Consider the following 20,695-nt stretch of genomic DNA (forward strand, 5'->3'; position numbering starts at 1 on the left):
CGTTATTATATATTGGACCCTTTGGCATACACACATATTATTCTGAATGTGCTTAGAACATTTATTCTAATCTCATCATAAGCATAAGTGCCTATGCAACAGCCTTACATTTTTAATAATAAGTTGTGCCTTTAAATAAATGCACAGAAGAATTATTAGTGGGGAAGAAAATACTCATTGTACCTTAAAATGTAACACTGCATGATGCACTGTTACTGAAGGATCGACCTGTAAGCAGTGATTTACTGCTCGATTCTGCTTACATGCACATTAAGTCAGCCTACAAGAATTAAGTTCAGTGGTAGATTCTTAACATAGGGGAAAGGACCAGATGGATCTGAGTACTGGACCTTTTGGACATTTAAATAAAATCAGTGGTAAAGTTAAGGAGAGGAGTATCTCTTAGGAGCGACTCCTCAAAACATAATAAAACCTGTGATGATTATGAGGGTTTCCAGGTAACTTCATGTGCAAGGGCATCCAAGTCGGAAAATGTGGGTTACAGCAAATTAATCTTTAACCAAACGTTGTATTTTATAAGGTTATATTTGTATGTAAGATGTTCATATTGTGAAGTAATCAGTGATTGTGCAAATAAATGCCTCTGAAATGTAGTGCTAGTGCAGTAGGGCTCTATAGTACAATAAGCTGGAAGTATTTAAAGTAAAGTATTTTACTTTATTATTTTGCATCACTGAGTTTAATCTCCATTGGAGATGAAGCATATATCTATATACAATCTCTCCTTTAAGTACGGTTTTATTGCAGGCAGGTTCTGCAGTTATCTTCTTCCTACGAGTCAACACCTCGGGCACAGTGCCCCATTACATTCTTAGCTATCGCGAGATTTCCCGCGGAAGATCGCACAGCCGCGTTTGTGTGGCGTGTATGCTAAAAGCGCCTAACTTTGCCAACTTCCATGTGACATTTTTAAATTTTGTTTTTCTCTATAACGCGGATAGCACCCCGGAATCACCGCCACCATGAGTATACTCGCCAAAATAGCAGAAATTGAAAGTGAGGTAAGGTTAACGTAGACAGCTGGCTAGCCCAATGAATCAGTCACGTTTTAGCTAACCTAGCTGCTAACGCTAGCACAGATGCCGGGGCCTCGTTTTACACTTCATATTTCTGCCTCGCAGTACGTTGACAGTTTAGGTTATGTAAAGAAAAGTTCATTCACGGGTTTATTTGACGTGTATATCTATTTTGAATCAAATAAGAAAACATAACTGTCGGTATTACCTTTGCTAGTAGCATAGATGCTAGGGGCTCCATGTTCGATGTGGCAACCAAACTAGCAACCGCGTACAGGCTGGATGTGTGGAGGAAACTACTTTCTTACATGATGTGCTTTCTTATATCATCCTGTCGTATAGGCTGATGTGAAATACAGCCGGTTTTAAGCCACAGTCATGGCATGGATGTAGTCTGTGGTGCTGATAAACTGTATTGAATTAACACTAAATAGTTTCTGTTATTTAGCCTAGCCCACTAAATAATATAGGATTGTCAAAATAATAGAAACACGTGTCAGTACAGCACAATACAATTCAATAGTACTACAAGCTGCAGCCTCCAAAATAAAAACACAGTTGAATCAGTAGGTCTATTATTTTAAACAAATGCTGAATACCATAACCTTCATGAAGCTAGGATTTAGAGCATGTTACAATAATAATAATAATATTTATAATAATATTACTCTTCAAATCAACATTACAATCTACATTTTTGCGTCACATAAACATAAAAATTTTAAAAGTGGGTGCATATGTCAAAGTTAATAAAAAAACTAAGAACTTGATAAAACTCTCAGTTAAAAACATTTGTTCTCACTAGTGTACCTAATGATAACCCTTTACAAGTTAGCATTAGACTGCACTGTTGCCTTGGCTCAAATAAAGTAGTTAGCTTCCGTGTATTTTGTGTTTGTTGCAGTGTTTTCCACCGCCTACGTACTAAAAGCTAGTCCCAGATTTGTTTACAAGCGTAAACGCCATCAGAGCTCATAAACTGAACATTTTAGTTGATCATACAATGTGATTCAAGGCATACATATAAATAAACACTTATCTATATGTATCACTATTTATAGTAAGAAGTATAGTAAGACATTGAAGTTGACATTAAGTATAACCTGCAAGTAATAGCATCTTTATTGTGATGCATTAGCATTGCAGCAAACTTTTAATGGCAAAATGTAATTAGATCTGTATGAATCTATAAAAGCCGCGTCAAGCTTTCAGCCTTTTTGCCCTCTTATTCCTCTTTGAAGTTGAATATGGCTCAGATCTATTTCAGCATTCAGCCTCAACTAGCTGCCAGTGTCTTACAGGAAGATCACAATCGGGTTGTTTAATTGACTTATTGTTATTGCTTGTCTAAATTTCAGCAAAAATTGTCTACTTGATGCTCTTTACTGATTATTACAGAATTGTCATGAAATTTCTCATGTGTACTGTTTATTATAGATGGCCAGGACGCAGAGGAACAAGGCCACAGCTCACCACTTGGGTCTGCTCAAAGCACGTCTTGCCAAACTGAGGAGGGAACTCATCACACCCAAAGGAGGCAGTGGTGGTGGACCAGGAGAAGGTAAAATCACTGTACTGTATACTTTGTGCACGTAATGCACTAATTTATTTTATTAATTTATTTTAAACACGAATTGCAATGAACATTTGGTTTCATTTTGAGAGTCTGATGTCTTTTCTCTGACTTTTAGGTTTCGACGTAGCAAAAACCGGCGACGCTCGTATTGGCTTTGTCGGTTTTCCTTCGGTAGGAAAGTCCACGCTGCTGAGTAACCTTGCAGGTGTGTACTCTGAGGTTGCTGCCTACGAGTTCACCACTCTTACTACAGTACCTGGAGTCATTCGGTATAAAGGTGCCAAAATTCAGGTACAAGAATTTCTTCTTTGTTCAGAAAAAAATGTTTGCAGTGTGATATGGTTTTAGTGTGTTGATTGTTATTATTCTTTCCTTATTAGCTCCTGGATTTGCCAGGAATCATTGAGGGAGCCAAGGATGGCAAGGGCAGAGGCAGGCAGGTCATTGCAGGTAAGGATGTGATCACTAACACTAAAATAATACAAATAACAACGGGGTCAAACCAAAAAGGGCTGCTTGATGAGAGACTTACTTTTGCATTAATGACTTATATGATGTAGCTTTTCCACATTCTTTTAACAACTACTGAAGAAGAAAAAACACTACTCTGTCGAATACTTCATACTACTGTACATGCAATGCTGTAACCTTCTCCACCTCTCTCTCTCTCTCTCTCTCTCTCTGTCTGTCTCTTAGTGGCTCGAACCTGCAATCTAATCTTGATAGTCCTAGATGTGTTGAAGCCTCTCCTTCATAAGAAGCTAATAGAACACGAGCTGGAGGGCTTCGGCATCCGACTTAACAAGCAACCACCCAACATCGGTTTCAAGAAAAAGGACAAAGGAGGCATCAACTTTACTGCCACGGTATGTCTCACGGAGCGCGGCAAGAATTTAAATAGAGGGAGCCTGATTCTCGCCTCAAAATCAAATCAGTCACTGGAACGAGAAATATTATTCTGAAAAGGTTTTCTTAGTTTGTTTTGAATATACTCAGCAAACATTTAGTCTATACTGATCCACTAACGTATAACTGTCTGTGCTTGACAAGATATACTGTGTGTGAAGTATGTGTCTCTTACAGCCAGACGTGTGATGTTAAGGGCTTTTAGTGTAACAGTGTAATAAATAGAAATTTTAAGGATGTCATGTACAGTATATATTTAGTTTAGAAAATGGACATTTTACTGTTTCGTGCTAAATATTATTTTTGTAAAATACCATATATTAACCATTCATTCATTCATTCATCTTCTGTAACCACGTGTCCTGTGAAGGGTCGTGGGGGGTGGGGTGCTGGAGCCTATCCCAGCTGTCCATATATTAACCACTGGCTCTAAATCCTTGTTCTTATGGATTTTTTCATACCTTACTTTGAAGCATGACTAAAATTGTAGAGTTAAAATGTGTACCATTTTTTTTTTTTTATTATTCTCAGTGTGCACAAACTGAGCTCGATGGCGAGACCGTTAAGAGTATCCTGGCCGAGTACAAGATCCACAACGCCGACATCACTCTGCGCAGTGACTCCACCGCTGATGACCTCATTGACGTAGTGGAGGGAAATCGGTAAGCTGCTGAAGTGCCACAGTGGGCCTCCCTTAGTCATTCACAGTGGGTGTGGCCTGCTGGAATCCCATGTTAATTTCTATTACACCAATGCAGATATATGCTGAAAAATGCAGTTATGTGAGGCAGCCTCTGGCCACACTTGCATTTTTACCTAACTTAAAACAGGGTTGAGCTCATTTTGTGAGTAAATACAAAAAAAAAGGCAAGGATATGGATAATGTAGAGGCTGGCATAATTAGTGGGTCTAACTGTGTCATTTAGCGAACAGGGAGCATTTTACTGCAAGGCATGTCAACAGCATAATCTTTATGAATTGTGGATTGAGAAACAAATCATAAATGCTTTATGCCTTCCTAGGAAGAATCCTTGGAGGAAAGGACAGAGCATAACGTACACTGATATTACATAGGACTGAGTAAACCTCTTATAAAATAAACAAATAACCAACATTTTTAAAACCATAGCTGCAAAACAAACCATCCACTGTGTCTCTCTCTGTGCCTGTACATATTTGCATATGCTAAAATCCCTGTTACCTTTTTACTCAGCAATGATATCATCTACAGGCCATAAATGTAATAAAAAGTAATAATGTTGTAATGACCTTGGCTAAACGCTAACAAATTGTACAAGACCAGGCACATTTTTATCTATTTGGACTAAAATTGCACGATTGGCAAGTCATTTGTTCAAAGCTTAAGACACAAGATATTCCCTTTATTTATTTACTCGCATGAAATCTTTTAACTTTGAGGAGAAACGGTAAAAAAAAAAAAATCACGTCTTTCAAAATAAAAGCTCCCACTGAAATTCAATAGAGCGTGTGTTAAAAGTTATCCTTCAAAAATCAAATATGACATTAAATATTGTGTTTAATGTTGTCTGCTTAAATAAGGAAGACTGCATTCAGTTTGTACCAGTGAATGTAATAGAAGCCAGTTAGAAAACATTTAATTTTCATTCAGGTAAAAAGAGCTATTGCTTGCCGCTGAATACTGTGTAGTTTCATGGATGCCGGGCACTTACAGTCTCTGTCCTTGTCTCAACAGAGTCTACATCCCATGCATTTATGTGCTTAACAAAATCGACCAAATCTCCATTGAGGAGCTTGACGTCATCTACAAGGTGCCCCACTGTGTTCCCATCTCTGCCCACCACCGCTGGAACTTTGACGACCTGCTGGAAAAGATGTGGGACTACCTAAAGCTTGTGCGCATGTAAGAGTTTTAAATTTTTTATTCTTACGGACTATGAATGAAGGTGCAAGGCAGCTGGGGATTCATTCATGCTGCTTAACAAGGTGTCAGTGCAAAAATGAAATGTTTGTTCAGACTGGAAAATGTGACTGAGGTGATGTGTTTATTCGCAGCTACACCAAACCCAAAGGCCAGCTCCCTGATTACACATCTCCTGTCGTACTGCCCTGCGAACGGACTGCAGTCGAGGATTTCTGCTTGAAGATTCACAAAAACCTCCTCAAAGAACTGAAGTAGTGAGTACAGTGAACTACAAGTTTCCACTTATTAAAATATGCCTTTCTTCTTTTCCTTTTATATAATGCGAGTTTCAAACCTACATTAACTAATGTAAAATTAAAGTAGGTAAAGTAGGTTTACAGATTCAAACCTTTCAGACCTGTGTTACAAATCTACAAGTTTCTGCTTTAATTGATGGCTGTCAGCCAAAAGCAAAGGCAGCCAAACAGAAGAAAATGGGCTTTTAGAAAAGGGGGGGCCTTAATAAACAGGTGCTAAAACGATTTGTTTGACAGTGAATGAACTGTTGGCATAAAGGGCCAACACGAGATGAAGCTAGATTTTTTTGAACTGTGAATCTACTCTAAGAGAGTCACAGAATAAAGAGATACAGATGAGAATGAGCATAATATGTCTTCTTTAACATGAATTGTGAGATAGACTTGATAACGTGTGCATTCTTCCTCATCAATGGATGGAAAAGTGCATCTTTCCTTGTTACTACTTGTGTCTTAATTGTATCAGAACTCAAATCGATCACAAACTCAAATATTGTAACCGTGTTAAAGACAAGCATAGTCTATAAGTTGTTGTGATGGTTTACACACATATTTGTCTGTATTTATCACTGGTGTCTTATTTATAGTTCATATACGCAGATTAGTAGAAATAGAAACAAGATCATGCATAGAAATATTTGTTTCTGCAGTCATTGCAAATTTGTAGTGAAATATTTTTGGCTCTAGCAAGTAAAGCAGTGATCCTTTAAAAAATAAAACCATGAATAGTTTTACAATCAATTTACCAGCTATAATTTATTACAAGTTACAATATTTGTTTCTAAAAGGAGCGCCAGCTGTTCGTCAAATAGTTTAAAACAATGCGGCCGCTTCAATCATGGCTGTTGCTCCCTTTATAGCTTGATGCACCATCCAGCATTAATTGGAGAGTTTGGTTTTGAACCCGAGTTGTGTTGCACCATCATCTCCAAATGGGTTAGCCAGGATCGTCAATCAGTCAGTGTGTTAGTGCTGCTGAGCATTACCAGTCCTCCAGGGAATGGACGGGTCAAACTGTGACACAGGCAATTAGAGAGCATCTGTACCCAAAGGATGTCATTGCACCCCATAGGTTACTTTATAGCGGAACCATTGTTGTTTCCTCTGCAATATCGTGAATGAAACATATCCTGGTATTTCCGTAACTGTTTTACCTCCTTCCTCTTCCAGTGCACTTGTGTGGGGCTCATCTGTGAAGCACAACCCTCAAAAGGTGGGCAAGGACCACGTGCTGGAGGACGAAGATGTTATCCAACTGGTGAAAAAGTAAAAAAAAAAAGGGGTCTTAATTCACTGCATGGCCTGTGTATCACCCAAGTGTTCTGTACAGTCGCTGAATAAATCACCAGACATTTTTCGTTGGAGCATCTGTGTCATGTGGTTCAAGGATTATTGCTTTAAGTTAAAAACGATGACACGAAAATGTATGTGTGACATTTTAAAAAGAACAAACAGTACTTGACACCATGAATAGTTCATATTGAATATTGGTTGAGGCTTGCATTAAAACCTAAAAAAATAAAACTACAATAAAAACGTAATGAAATCTCACTGTGTTCATTCTTGTTGCCTTTTCATGTAATACTTTGTTCCCCCTTTTTTGATTCACTCAAATGAATTTCAGGCGTGGATAAGCTTAAGTTTATTTAATGTGGCCCATTTGGTTTATAGGAAAACGTTTTATCATTTGAATCCGCAAGTTTTGATCTCCCTCAGAAACACACCAAGCAACAGCGTTACCACAAACATTTCAGTCTGGTTCAGAGGAGAGGGGGGAAAAAAAAAAAGTCATTTGAAAGCTCTGTCCAGCTAAGTGATTTATGTGACATTGATGATGAGGGCAGTTATTCAGGCTGGTGGCCCACTCCCTCTCTCTGGTGGGGACGGCCACTCAGGTTAATCAGTTCATTCACTCAGACCCGGTCTGGGGGTCTTCGGATGCCAGCTGTTCACAAGTAACAAGACTGCAGAGCATAAAATAAAGAGCATATTTTCAGAACAGGGTACACGTCTGGAAGCTGGCTTTATCTTAACGTCGGCATGTTGCAACCTGCATGCGGTGAAGCGGCCATTTTGTGCTTCGATACTGGTTTGCGATTGCAGATTGCAGAGGACGTCGCCAGCGCATACTCGGGATATGATGATATAGCCACACTAGAAGTTTGAAACATAAAAACTGTGAGATTTAGCCTGTTTGTGTGTGTGCCGCTGTTTACAAGCACATATGCTGAAAAGATGTGACATTTTTAGTAGGGACTTTGCTGCATTGCATAGTTACAGAAACATGTACTGAACATCTTCTGAGCAATCCAAAATGTTGTCTACAGAACTGCAACTTTAATGTTTTGTTTATGTGCATTTACTAACAGAATATAAAATTACTCGACGTAGAAAATTATCTAAACCCCTATGAATGCAATTGCATGTGTGGTACTGCAGCAAACCACTCTGCGTGGCCGCACATTTTTCTTTTCTTACGTTTAACAAGCCATTTGATGGTTAAAATATATTATCAAATAATTGGTGGTTACACGGTGACTGATTCTCTACAATCCTTAACTTTTGGTGCAAATATTCAAGATAATTAACGAATAGAAAGCCGCTGAGCAAGTGAAAACAACACTATAATGGTTCTGTATGGATGTCATTGAGCGTATTGATATTTGATGTCGCAAACTACAGTTCCCTCGAAGCAAATAGCAGATTTTTAGTAAAAGCTGCAGTGGTTGAGGGTAATGTCAGCTTGTGCAGCAGCAGGATCAACCCTCGTCAGACACCGCCTCTTCCCCACCCCCTTTTACCCTGTAAATTATAGCAGCACTTTAGCTAATGAAAGAGTTGAAGACTGGGCACTAATAAAAGCCATTAAGTGAATAAAGCACTTCCCCCTCTAACAAAATTAAAGGATCTACCCATTTGGAGAGGGAGGACTCTGTATTAATATTTATGAAATGCGGAACCGGCGGCCCCCCCAAACTCCCCAACCCACGGTCCAATCCCAGCCTGACCAAGTCCTCCTTGCCAGTGCACCTATCCCAAGAGAACATCACCAACCCCTCCTAGCTTGAAGGAGGGGCAGGAGATGGGGACTTGAAGGGTGCTGAGGACGCAGTCAGGACAGTCTGTCTCCAGTAGAGCAAGCTGGAAGACCCCAAGGCACAGCTGAGAGAACCCAGTCGTCTTCACCACCTCTCAGCCGCCTACATCGACTTCGGGGGCCGGCGGATGCAAAGGTGGGTTTCTTGGAAAGACAACATGTGTAGAAGTTTCCAGATGGAAGTTGTGACTAAAATACAAAGTAAGTTAAGACTTACTCATACTTCTAGCGTTTTAGTGATAATTTCTTAGATGGGTCACTGTGACCTTTAGTCTGAAGAACATTTGGGGTAATTTTTTGATTTAAATGAAATTCTTCTTAAGTCAGATTTTAAACTATGGTTAGAATTCATAGAGATTTATAAATTACTTGATGGCAACTTCTGAAAGATCCCGATTCTGATGTGACTGGAGAAACACCAAAGGACAAGGTAAGAAGGCAAAATAATGTATCACAATCATCTGCGCATAAAACCCATCCCGCCATTCCATCGGCCACTTTCCATCCCTTTCAAACATCCTCATTGTTCTGGAAAAACAGAGGTCTGTTTCACCGCCACCGCCTACCACTTCCCCCCCAACTACTCCCATTTTCATGCCATTTTGGTCACTACAAATGTTGGGTTTCTCTTTGGCGCATTAATATGCATTATGGCGTAATTTCATCACACAAAGTGGTTTAGTTGTTTCAGCTCTAAGTTGATTACCGTTGCCATGCTTTCTCATTTTAGTGAGACATCCCTGGGGAGCTGAAAGACACGCGACAGAAGGTAACAAGATTGTCAAACCTTTTGGAGAGACGGCTCTCTTAGCCTGATGGTATCGCGGCGTTTGACATTGCACTCAGTGACCGTTAACGTGGTTAGGACTAAAATCTCAGTAGTGGTTGTGTCTTTGCTCTGAGGAGATGACAAATGTCCTCAGATGGACCACAGCAATATAGCCACAACTATAACTCTTGAGTTCATTGGTGTCTCCGGCCAACAAGGCTTTATTTTTAGTCAATTACTAGAAAAATGCCAAGGACTGGACTCCATAAGACGCTGCAGTTCTTAACAAGATCATCGATGAATTACCTAAACTCTGTTTCCATTGATCACTTGACCGCTGGACTGATGGGGAAGCTAATTTGATTAAGCCGCCATTTCTAGAGCCAGATGTAAACCTTTTCTTGAAAAATGTTGAACATTTTAATGATAAACTAGTGGTAGAAATTATTATTTATTTATTTTCGAGTCGTGTCTATTGGCGTCGGGCGATATGGGCGAGAGGGTGGGGTTTGACGCAGTTTGTGCGCAGGAAGGGTGTAGCCCCTTTTTTCCGCAGTGAACATGACCTATGACTAATCTTTACTTTTATTCAGATGTTCTTGACTTCAGCCTGTTACAACTCTTTTCCAACCATTGTGCGACCAACAGTCGGATCCTTTCCTGCACACTTTTGGGACTTCTTAAATTTTTGCATTGCGGATGCTACTCAATTGAAAATACTCAATTGACAATAAGACAATGGGATGCGTTTCCCTTATTTAACATTTACTCATAGACCAATTTAATAGACTTTCAGGTTTCTTGGATGCTTTACGCAGAGTTGGACCTGTGGGATCTATGTTGGATTCTTTTTTGTCTTTGCCCAGGACTCCATTGTGCTTGATCTAACCATGCAGTGCGTCTTCTGTCCATGGTTGTGCCAAGCACCTTGGAGGCTTGTGAGCACTATCTGCCTCCTGTTGCCACCTGCAAATCTTTATATTTCAATAAACTCAGAATTCAAGTTTCTGGATTTTTTATTTTTATTTTTTTTAAATATAAAAGCGTAAATGAAATAAAAGTTAACATTTGGAGATAGTGTGTTCGCCAGATTTTGAGACTTTCCAGATTTATTTTTCTTTTTTCTTATTCATGTTGTTCTGTATTATGATTTTCTCTATGCACCAATAATAAAAAAAACATCTAAACATCTCGGGTATTTTTTCACGTTTGCATGAAGCGCAGAAATTAAGAGAAAGAAAGAAAGAAAGAAAGAAAGAAAGAAAGAAGGGCTTAAATGGTTCACAGCATATAGATAAATCTGTCATTTTCTGCAAGCCGCATGGTCTAAATATGGCAGATTTGTGGAAACGATCGATTACAGTAAGTGCTCGGCTGCTTTTAAGTACGTCTGGTAACGTCAGCCGGTAGAGGACATATATTAAAACAATGTGGCGTCTGTGAGGACAGTGGACGTGTCACAGATCTGTAAATCAAACCAAGAGACGCTGCACAATGTCCAAAAACACACAAGCCGCTGCGTGTGAGACTCACTTTATGTTCTTGACATGATGATCAAACAATATTACTCTGGTTTCTACACCAGAGCTCAGCGACTTATTATAAATTCAGTCCGTGCTGATCACAACTGACCAATAAATTTTATATGTGAAAACAAGACTCTTGCTTTCTTTACGACTCCTATTTTAATCATTTTTTTAACCAACACTTCAAAGCACCAACATGCACAAAAAATTATTTTGTGTAGATGTCATAAAGACTATTGCAGCAATCAAGTACACCAACATCCTCACTATTTATTGATGCATTTGTGATAACCTACGTGTTCCTGGAAAAATGAACCCATTCAAAAGTGCAGTCTTGCCATTTTTACGAGCCAGACTTAAAACGATCGATACCGTCGTTGATCGGTGCAACCTTTATTCTATAAATCTGCACTCTCACCGTGGATGAGGTGGTGTGCTGTTCATACTTTCTCTATTATCACTGCAGTTTTAAAAACAGTTCTTTTTTTTAAATTATTCTAAATATAGTTTATAAAAGGTATGTGGTGTCAGGAAATGTTTGGGTGTTACCAAGACCGTTAAAAACGGCTACGTTCTACTTAGACGTCTCAAGAGGCCACGGCGGTGACACGGCGTTGGACCCTGAAACTCAAGCGCCAAATTCAACCATGATGGGATTGAATTAAGATATCACTGATTTTATTACTTACGGCTTTGCTTGTCTGACATGTCAAATGGTCTTCAGGGAAAAAGCCTACATGAGCTTCTCTGGTCAGAGTGAACAAAATCAAAAAGAGCACAGGAACCAGAGTTAGACGTGCAGAAGATATGCCACACATTTCTCTCGGTTAAGCACATTTCAAGGCGTAATATTAAATAAAACCACAGGCAGAATTTGATCGACTCTAAAGAATTACTGATGATAAAGATCAGAGCTGACGGTTATGTTCACATGAGAGGTGAAAACAAATATAGTCAGACAGTATGCATGATACTGTTAATGCACGCTGTTCCCCCACAATGCAATCTGCAATGAAATGGAGGTGCCACTCTTAGCTTGAGAAATATTAAATTCTTTAAATGTTGTCTCTTTGATTCATAGAGTTCTCTGCATACAACAGTAAAGCATTTAAATCATTTTGCTTATTAACTGCTAAAACTGTGTGCAGTGATGATTAGCTTGTAAGAATAGATTCAGTACAGCATGGATTGAGACAAAGTGGAGCTAAGCTTGTCCCCAAGCTGATCAACCAAGCGGTGCTTTCAGTAAACCGTGCAGTCTGTCACTGACCTTATGCCCAGACGAGCAGTAATATGTGGTTTACATCCCTCCGCCCCGCTTCATCTTGCAGAGTCATAGGGTGCTGAAGCCCATCCCTGCTGGCACTGGACGAAAGGCGGGTTACAGCAGTCCATCACGGTGCTAACACGGAGAGAAAGACAATCTCCCCATCCTCACATCCACACCTATGAACAATTTAGAGTTATTAATTAAACTAGCATTAAGATTATTAATTAATATGGTCAAAATATGGCTTAATTCCTTATGCAAATCACAGGATCTGGATTTTTATAGCAAAACGCGTCAACATAGCATCATCAGACATAAGGAAACATGCTGGATTGGTACAAAAAAAAAAAAAATAGTCACATCCTCAGTTTGAATTTTCTACCGTTGTAAGAAACGCAGGCACAATATTCAGCCTATGAGAGACCACCCACACATGCAAACTCTAAGATGATCCCATTAGACTGGACTAGAGGCTGTTTTTAAACCAGTGCTAATCACCTTTCTCCTCTCGCAAGACGGTGTGAAAACCAAGAGCGCCTTTCAGTCATGATTTGCATTGAGATCTGTTTATTTGATCCAATTAGTTTCTCTTCCGTGTCAATTTATTCAGAAATCACATTAGTTACAAGTGCACCACTTCACATCCACACAACCTTTCTTTTCTGTTCCTGACGCAACTTACATATAGTAGCTAATCACAATAGATGTTACACTGGCTCCAGAAAGAGAAGACAAACTCTTTATGCAACGTCATCCAGATTAGCGCAGGTGGCACGCAGGTGTCTACAAGTAAAATGTTACATTCACACACAAACTTAACATTAGCAAACATTTCATAATGTTTGATTATCTTAGTCACAGGTTTGCCATAAATATGAAGCGCTGCTCTTCCTCCGTCATGTTTTCAACAAATCAGATGCATCTCATATTTTACACTGCCATTTTTTTTAATTTTTTTTTTTTAAATAGCAGGAAATACTTCCTCGTAGAATGCAACTGTACATTTTTTTGACAAAGCAGGGATGAACTAATAGTCACACATAGACCTCTTTCAGGAAAAAAGTGGAAGCATGCAGATTTTCTTTTGAAGCAGCTGATTCGCTCAGATGTTCAGGAAATTATGACATTAGATTAGTTTAGCACGAGATGAGATTTGTTTCAACACAAAAGGGTTTTAGGATAGTTGTGCCAGTCTGTCAGGCTGTAAACAGTGAACTTCAATAGGCGACGGTTTATTCCACAGTATGTGATGCTCTTTGTACATTCATAACACCTCCTGCATCTGTACACAGTTAATTAGAAGGGCGACTTGGATGGATGAGTTCTGTGGAGTTTCAGTAGGACTCACTTTAACAAAACCTTTAGAATCACAACGTTACATAGGAACAGAGATTTCTGGAAGTCCGGTCTTATGAATGTACAAGATCGACAGTAACAAACAGAAAATACAAACACCCACAACTCAAGAGTGCAAGCTGTACTGACAAACAAAACAATCTGATTTGAAATGGGACAAATTCAGTTGAAATGCAAATAGATTTTGATGTGGCACAAGTGTCCCGTGTTACTCTAAAGGACACTGGTTTAGTAGAACATCTCAATGTACGACTGCTATGCTAGAAGCACATTAGTACCATTGTATCTGAGGATTTATGTGGTTGTTATAAGACACTATGCCCTAACGCTGAAGGACTGGTTTATCTTTAGAAGGCTGGCAGCTTCAGACACTCAAAAACATAGTGTAACGGACACTGTGAAACCTAAAGGGTGTTGACAGCAAACCAATGACATACACAAAGCATAAAGAACTAACTTTTTTTCCCTTGTTGAATAAATTTTTCCAGGAGTGGTGTAAATTTAACGTTTTTTTTTTTTATTATTCTGTCCAATCATTCAATGCTGCATTCAAAGAGAAAACAAAGGTCCCTGCACAGGCCTCAGTTGTTCACTTGTCAGCGCATTCATTTGAGAAAAGGTTTATACTTCGGTCATAATGTCCACCAGAAACCAGGCATAGTTACCATGAAATGCTACAAAATACTTTCCACAACATTCTCGCCGAGATCGCAACAGAACAGCCACATGGCTGCTGGCAGTCTGAACAGGATTTACAGTAAAAACCTTGTCAAATAACGATGGAAAGACAAAACACAAAAATGAGAGGAACAGTGCTTTGGCAAAAGCATCTCTACAATTAGGACATTTGGCTTGAACCTTAATAATGTTTGCAAGATATACATCGTTTCCAAAGAGGGCAAAAAAACTGCCATGTGGCATTGGCTGGCTAAGAACAAACACTGTGCCAAGACCAACAGTGTAGATGACAATTTCCATAGCAACAACTTCTCCAAGTAAGTAATGCTGTCCCCTACACAGTCCATTGTTCTTGTGGTGTGGCATCTTATCTACAACCAGTGTAACCATGTACATGGAGGATCTTTAATGCAGGTGGCAACCTTCATTTTCAGTTCATGTTAAGTACCCATAAAGTTGGGGTCGGAGGGTTCGATTCACACTGAAGTGCAAGTGAAAACACAACAGCAAAAGCCTTTGTTGAGAATATATCCTTCTCAAGCGTAAATCTGCCCAGAACCACCTGTGTGCGATTTCTCTCCAGTGAGGCGCTCCTGGCTCGGCTGCCGGTTGGTGTCACTGGATTTGATGACACCCGTGTAGTCGAAAATACCCACTTCCAAGTTCTTGGCTCGCAAGGCAGCAGTATGCAGCTTCTCCAAAAAGTCTGGCATACCTGAAGAGTATTAAAGGAGAGGGGTTGAATATGCATATTCTGCGACAAAACATGAACAGATGTGTGGAAAGTAAATACATAAAAATACAGAACTCTGAATGTACGCAAAAATGTTTTTTTCCATCTAACTTCAAGTGTTTGAGCTGATACTTGATTAATTATCCAAAATGCCAATAAGAAAAGCTCACCACTTGACACCATCCAGCTCACACAGTATCGGGGAAAGACAGTTTGAGGGTCGTCACTGTAGGTCAGCAGGTAATCAAATCCATTCTGTGAATAAAAACACAAACAGTGGCTGTAAAACACAGACCTGTAGACTGGAGTTAAACCATTTAAGTTGCTTTAAATTCACCACAAACCTCATCAAAGGACTTGTGAGGGCGAATGACCATCTTGGACTGGTATGAATGGACCCTGACGAAGTCCTGAGTCTCTGGGACTCTGGGATGCTGCACAGCTCTACCCAACAGAATGACAAATACACGAGATTAAAAATGTTACTGACAAAATATAGCTTGCTTACACAGTTACATGCAGTAAAATTATATTTGACTTCACATATTTTTTCCCCACCTGGATACCAAGATCATCAAGTTGTTGTTTACGTCAACATCATAGCGGCGCACGTACACATAGTCCCTCGAATACATGGGATACTGTGAAGGCAGGTTAAACAAGATTAAATTACAGTTTAAAACACAGACTGATAAATATACTCCAACTTAACCAGTAGTTGCTTTTGACCAAATAATAAACCAAGGTCATTCATACTTTGCTTGTGTAACCAAAGAAAGAAAAGATTAGGGATGTACCAAAATGAAAATTCTTGGCCCGAAAACGAATAACCCAAGGCCGAAAGTCTAAACATCGAAAGAAATTATTATGACAATTATTAGTACCATTGCATTCATGGCTATGACTGTGCATATTTGTTTTTATTTTTATTGAGAAAAATTGGTGCACTGCACCTTTAGAAAAATAGCGATGTCCCTTTAAGAAAGACGGCAGTCTTAATTGAAGTTGCGCATGGCTGTGGATGTGTACGGGCATGTTGCAATAAAAAGTGAAAAAACAAAACAAAAAGATGAAGGTTTTTGTTGCTGCTTGTTTTGCAGGTAGAGCAGATAAATGATAAGACTAACCCCCCCCCAATGGCATGCGATCTACCCGCACTGCCTTCGCAATCTACCAGTCATTGCAAGCGCCATATTGGGCACTCCTTTTGCCTTGGCACCATCACTGGGAAACTTCCTTGCTTGGATGTTTGGAGTTTAGGTGATATATTAAATGCAAATCGCTATCAGTGGGTATTTATATAATATTTAACGTTGTTTAAGCCGACGAACACAGCCGTGTTGTTTCGGTGATAAAAGTCTTTCGGCCGCAAACCGAAAATGCACTTTTGGGCCGTTTTCGGCTGAAAATTCTCGGTGGCCGAATATTCGGTGCATCCCTAGAAAAGATGGTCCTTTACGCACCCACACACTAGAGCAAATACCCACATTCCTTTAGGCATAAAAATCAGGAAACTCACAGGAAAGTGTGTAGCCCAGTGCACAACTTCAGACCCTGTACTGGTATCTCTGTCCACGACTTCAAGCTTGATAACCAGAGCATCCCACTTCTTTCTGTACTCCGTGTCCAACTGGGGTAAAGGGCAGGGCAGACATAATAATAGCACAGAGTGTTAAGGCTGTTTCTGTGCTGCACACAAACAGGAAGAAACAACACAACCTATAACAACCACAAATCTGTTACGAATGCATTTCTTTCACAATGCGTTGTATCTGTGTGTTTCAGTGCAATTTCAGGTGTATTTATATTTTGCCAGTTATAAAAAAATTTCAGCTGTCAGGAGTGGCCATACCAAAACCCCTGATAAGAGCAAACCACTCTCCTAGCTCCTGATAATTTCTTATTGTAAGCCCAATGAGCAGAATAAGCAAACGGTTTCACTTTATTTATTCACTGACTGAAACTGACATAGTCCAAGTTGCACATAATGAGTTTTAACGAGTCTTTACCTGCACATTGAAGAACTGTCTAGGTGTGACATCGTTGTAAGAGCCCAACACTGAAAGTAAAACACAAACAAATGAGGCTGACTCTTCAGACAACTCCAAGAGTGGCCAGACGTCTGCTTACCGAGTGGGTTTTGCAGATTGCTTACCTCTGTATTCGTAGAGGTGACTGTTGGGAATGGGCCGCTTCCACACTCTGAAGTCCTTTTTCTCCACCACAATTTCCCAGTCCTGTTGTTCGGCCAGAGTCGTCGAAGATGTGCTTAGACGCTTTACAGCATCCAGGGCCTGTAGCTCGAGTCCACACCTTTCATGAGATGCAAATATCAGGACGCGTTTAGGATACTGCACTGATGCCATTACAAATTATAGTCAAATCAATATGAAATGCTGCACTGCACATACAAATGGGTGACATATTAGTGGTAATACTCCACATTATTCAGCCCATGATACTCTTTAACTCTAGACGGATGAGGATGATTCCTCCACCACACTACCTCGTTTAGTAGTGGGAATATTTAGTCAGTTTTTGCTGTAACTTGTCACCCAACTGTATGTCTGAGCAGTAATACACCTGTATTTAACACTGAAAGAAAGATTTCAGACCTGCGTATTTCCTCATCTTGAATCTTCTCATTGTCCCACATGAAGACACCAGCCAGAGCCGCCACAAGTTTCCCAGTGGGGGCGTGCTTGCTCTGAAATCTGCGCCATATGTTGCCAACCAGGGTCCTCCTGGTTCGCTCGGAGTACAGGTTGGAGTAAAGCTCGCCAATCTGGCAAGCACGTCGGAGCCTCTGGCCGGTGACGAAGCTGCAGTGGTCCGCAAATATGGAGAGCAGGCCCTTCTTCTTTTTACCAGATCCCGCGGCCTCACTTGCACCCACACCTGCCCTCTGGAGCCAAGACAGCAGCAGGCCCATGCTCCTGCCCAGCCACGGCACCCTCTCAAGCTTGCCTCCACCCTCCTCCACAGTGCGTCTGAACGACCTGCTGCCGTGAAGTCTAATTGTGTTTACACCGATGTCGCAGATCGGACGGCGGGGCACTGAGTGAAGCATGGCAACTGTGACCGTGACACAAGTTCCCAAAGACAAAATGCCAGAGGTAGCAGAGTGCAGCAGCAAAGTTAGCTAACGAAGCTCCGCAGCCAAAGCTAATGCTCTGCTAAGAAACACAATGCATCACCTCTATATCGTTAACAAAGCTGACGTTTACACAGCAAAAGTCATAACTTTATTCTGCGTACAAGGCTAGCTGCCAAGCTGTCTACGAACACGCGAGGTTTATCGTTAGCATTAGCTATCGTCGTTCCTCTTATCTGGCTACGAATGCGACGCGGACAAACTAATGTACACCCCAACAACAACGCTCTTATTTCTGAATATAAACTCAACACGGTGCACTATATCATTATATTATATATCTGTCTACCTGTGTACCTGTCTAGGAGACAGCCAGCCTCACGTTTTTCAAACTCCTGCTCAAGCTTTGACCTCCTCTTCCTTCTGTATTTTTCACGCCCACCCCTAAAACCCGCCTTAACAATCCTAAACCGGCCGTTCATTGGACGGTTCTAATTCCAGGTGGATTTCTATTGGTTCAGTGAAGGCCTGTGTTAAATCTATCAGCTCAAGCACCAGCATGTGTGTATGTCCGCCTTTGCGCCTCAACCAAACTTCCTCCTCTTCCCAGTTTCCTCTTTGAACTGGGATCAGATTCTGTGTCCCTGCAGTTCCAATGTGCTGCGTTTGTTTATCAAGCAAAGGTCAATGTCAAATCTAGTCCAGGATCGGCCTCTACAGAAAGGAGATATCACACCTACGGAAGTTGACACCTACGCCCTCCTAGTGGTGTGGTTAAAAGTTTGCAGTTACTTAACAGGTTAACACGTGTGTTTGATGTGGACATTTTTGACATTTTACACAACATGGCATGTTCCACTTTAGTATTAAAACAAACGTGTTGGTTGGAATAATGCATGTTGGCCCGTGACTTGAGTCATCTCTAGTAAACATTATTATATATTTGACACTGAAATCGTCATAAAGAAAAAGGCAGAAAAAGAAGCCCAAACAAACTCAACATGTTATTAGAGTAATGTGACGCCAGATGGCGCCGTTCAACTAAGCAGACAATGCGAGAATTTAAATAAGTCCAGGAGCTTGGGTATCAGGCTCATCTGAGTTTTCTGTCGAAAGTTAAAATTTAAACTGAAAAGTAAGTACACAGTAGGATTTGGCTCAGGCTTGTACTGAATGAACTCAGACAAGAAAGGTCTCTGCTATAGCCAACATGTTGTGTTCACCTGTCACACTTAGCCATACATTCAGTCATTATGTGCAAAGCATACACGATACATAGGTGTAAAATAGACTATTGTATATATTGAAAAAATGGAACCCAGATATAAGGAAAATTACCAGATGTAATGAAATAACCTAAGTATGAACACACCATGTGTCTTTACTGAGGTGTTTATAAATTGGGAGTAATCAAACGCAATAATTCATTCAGGTCTTTCATCACATTTTATTTGAAATCATGAGTTTGTTTCTCATGAAGGCTGTGGAGGATTTTTCTATCATAAGACCGTGAGGCAAGATGTTTTTTTGAAGAACCTCATGCGGGAACTCCATGTGCTTACTTAGCTCTAAACAAACAAATACAAACTATCATACGTTTTCTTATTGCTTTATGGAGTTACACTTGCGTACACCATGCAGACTATTTTACACTTGCGAAACGTGCTTCCTGGAGCCACTAAAAAGGCACCAATAAATATTAACTCCTTGTTAACAAATTTACTGGCAATGCAAAGTGACCCCCACGCATAAGTCGAGGTCACTTTGCTGTTAGAGGCATCGGTTGGAGGGAGTAAACTGGATGAATAATCATCACTGATGTGATCACTGATATCTTTACATGTTACAGATTTGGTTCTGGAAATGACGAGAATAAAAGCACGAGAAGTTCCGAAGTACATTGAATTGCCACTCCCATTTTTCTGAAATGCTGCCTTCACGTGCTACTACAATAATCGTAATAATCAGGGCCTATCCCAATATTGCCCAATAAAACGGGACCTCGAAAATTTTCCATGAACCTCAAAGAAGTGACGTCAAAGAGGAAGAGACAATAGGACAGTAGGCTCGCAATAACATGTGTATCTGCTGCATACGTTACAACATTGTCCCTTGTACAAATGCATCCTGTTTACTACGTGTGGTTAGTGAAGTCTTATTGTTTTCCTCGTCGCTGTTGCCATGCAGACACCACATTCTCGTATTAAACGGCCCAATAGATTTCGCTGCGCTTACTGGGCACTTCTTCCATACCACATTCTCTCTTGATGATCATAATAAAAGAGCAGGGAACAAAGGAAAACGACTTTTGTTCGAGGGTGAATGTTGTTATCATTTCCGACCGAGTGCACTTCAATGAGGGACAAGTCTTCTGTAATGTAGTCAACAGCACTGCCACTGGGGGGTTTTGACGTGACATTGTTCCCTTATTTAGGAAAGCAGAAGCAAATGGGT

General features: G+C 40.2%; 2 protein-coding genes across 2 annotated transcripts; one reads left to right on the plus strand and one right to left on the minus strand.

Moving 5' to 3' along the window:
• Positions 1-192: 192 nt before the first annotated feature.
• Positions 193-7,260, plus strand: drg1 (developmentally regulated GTP binding protein 1). The gene is made up of 9 exons (XM_084572491.1): positions 193-1,022; positions 2,475-2,598; positions 2,729-2,904; positions 2,994-3,063; positions 3,310-3,479; positions 4,051-4,181; positions 5,234-5,401; positions 5,554-5,676; positions 6,889-7,260. Exons 1-9 carry the CDS (start codon positions 984-986, stop codon positions 6,986-6,988), a joined length of 1,101 nt encoding a protein of 366 aa, XP_084428617.1. The 5' UTR covers positions 193-983; the 3' UTR covers positions 6,989-7,260.
• Positions 7,261-12,811: 5,551 nt separating this feature from the next.
• stard7 (StAR related lipid transfer domain containing 7) lies at positions 12,812-18,686 on the minus strand. The gene is made up of 8 exons (XM_084571857.1): positions 17,763-18,686; positions 17,303-17,460; positions 17,157-17,206; positions 16,667-16,777; positions 15,706-15,788; positions 15,492-15,591; positions 15,318-15,402; positions 12,812-15,129 (listed from the first exon to the last, which is right to left on the minus strand). Exons 1-8 carry the CDS (start codon positions 18,215-18,217, stop codon positions 14,951-14,953), a joined length of 1,221 nt encoding a protein of 406 aa, XP_084427983.1. The 5' UTR covers positions 18,218-18,686; the 3' UTR covers positions 12,812-14,950.
• Positions 18,687-20,695: the final 2,009 nt, after the last annotated feature.

Source organism: Chelon labrosus, assembly GCF_963514085.1.
Source record: "Chelon labrosus genome assembly, chromosome: 22".
Classification (NCBI taxonomy): Eukaryota; Metazoa; Chordata; class Actinopteri; order Mugiliformes; family Mugilidae; genus Chelon; species Chelon labrosus.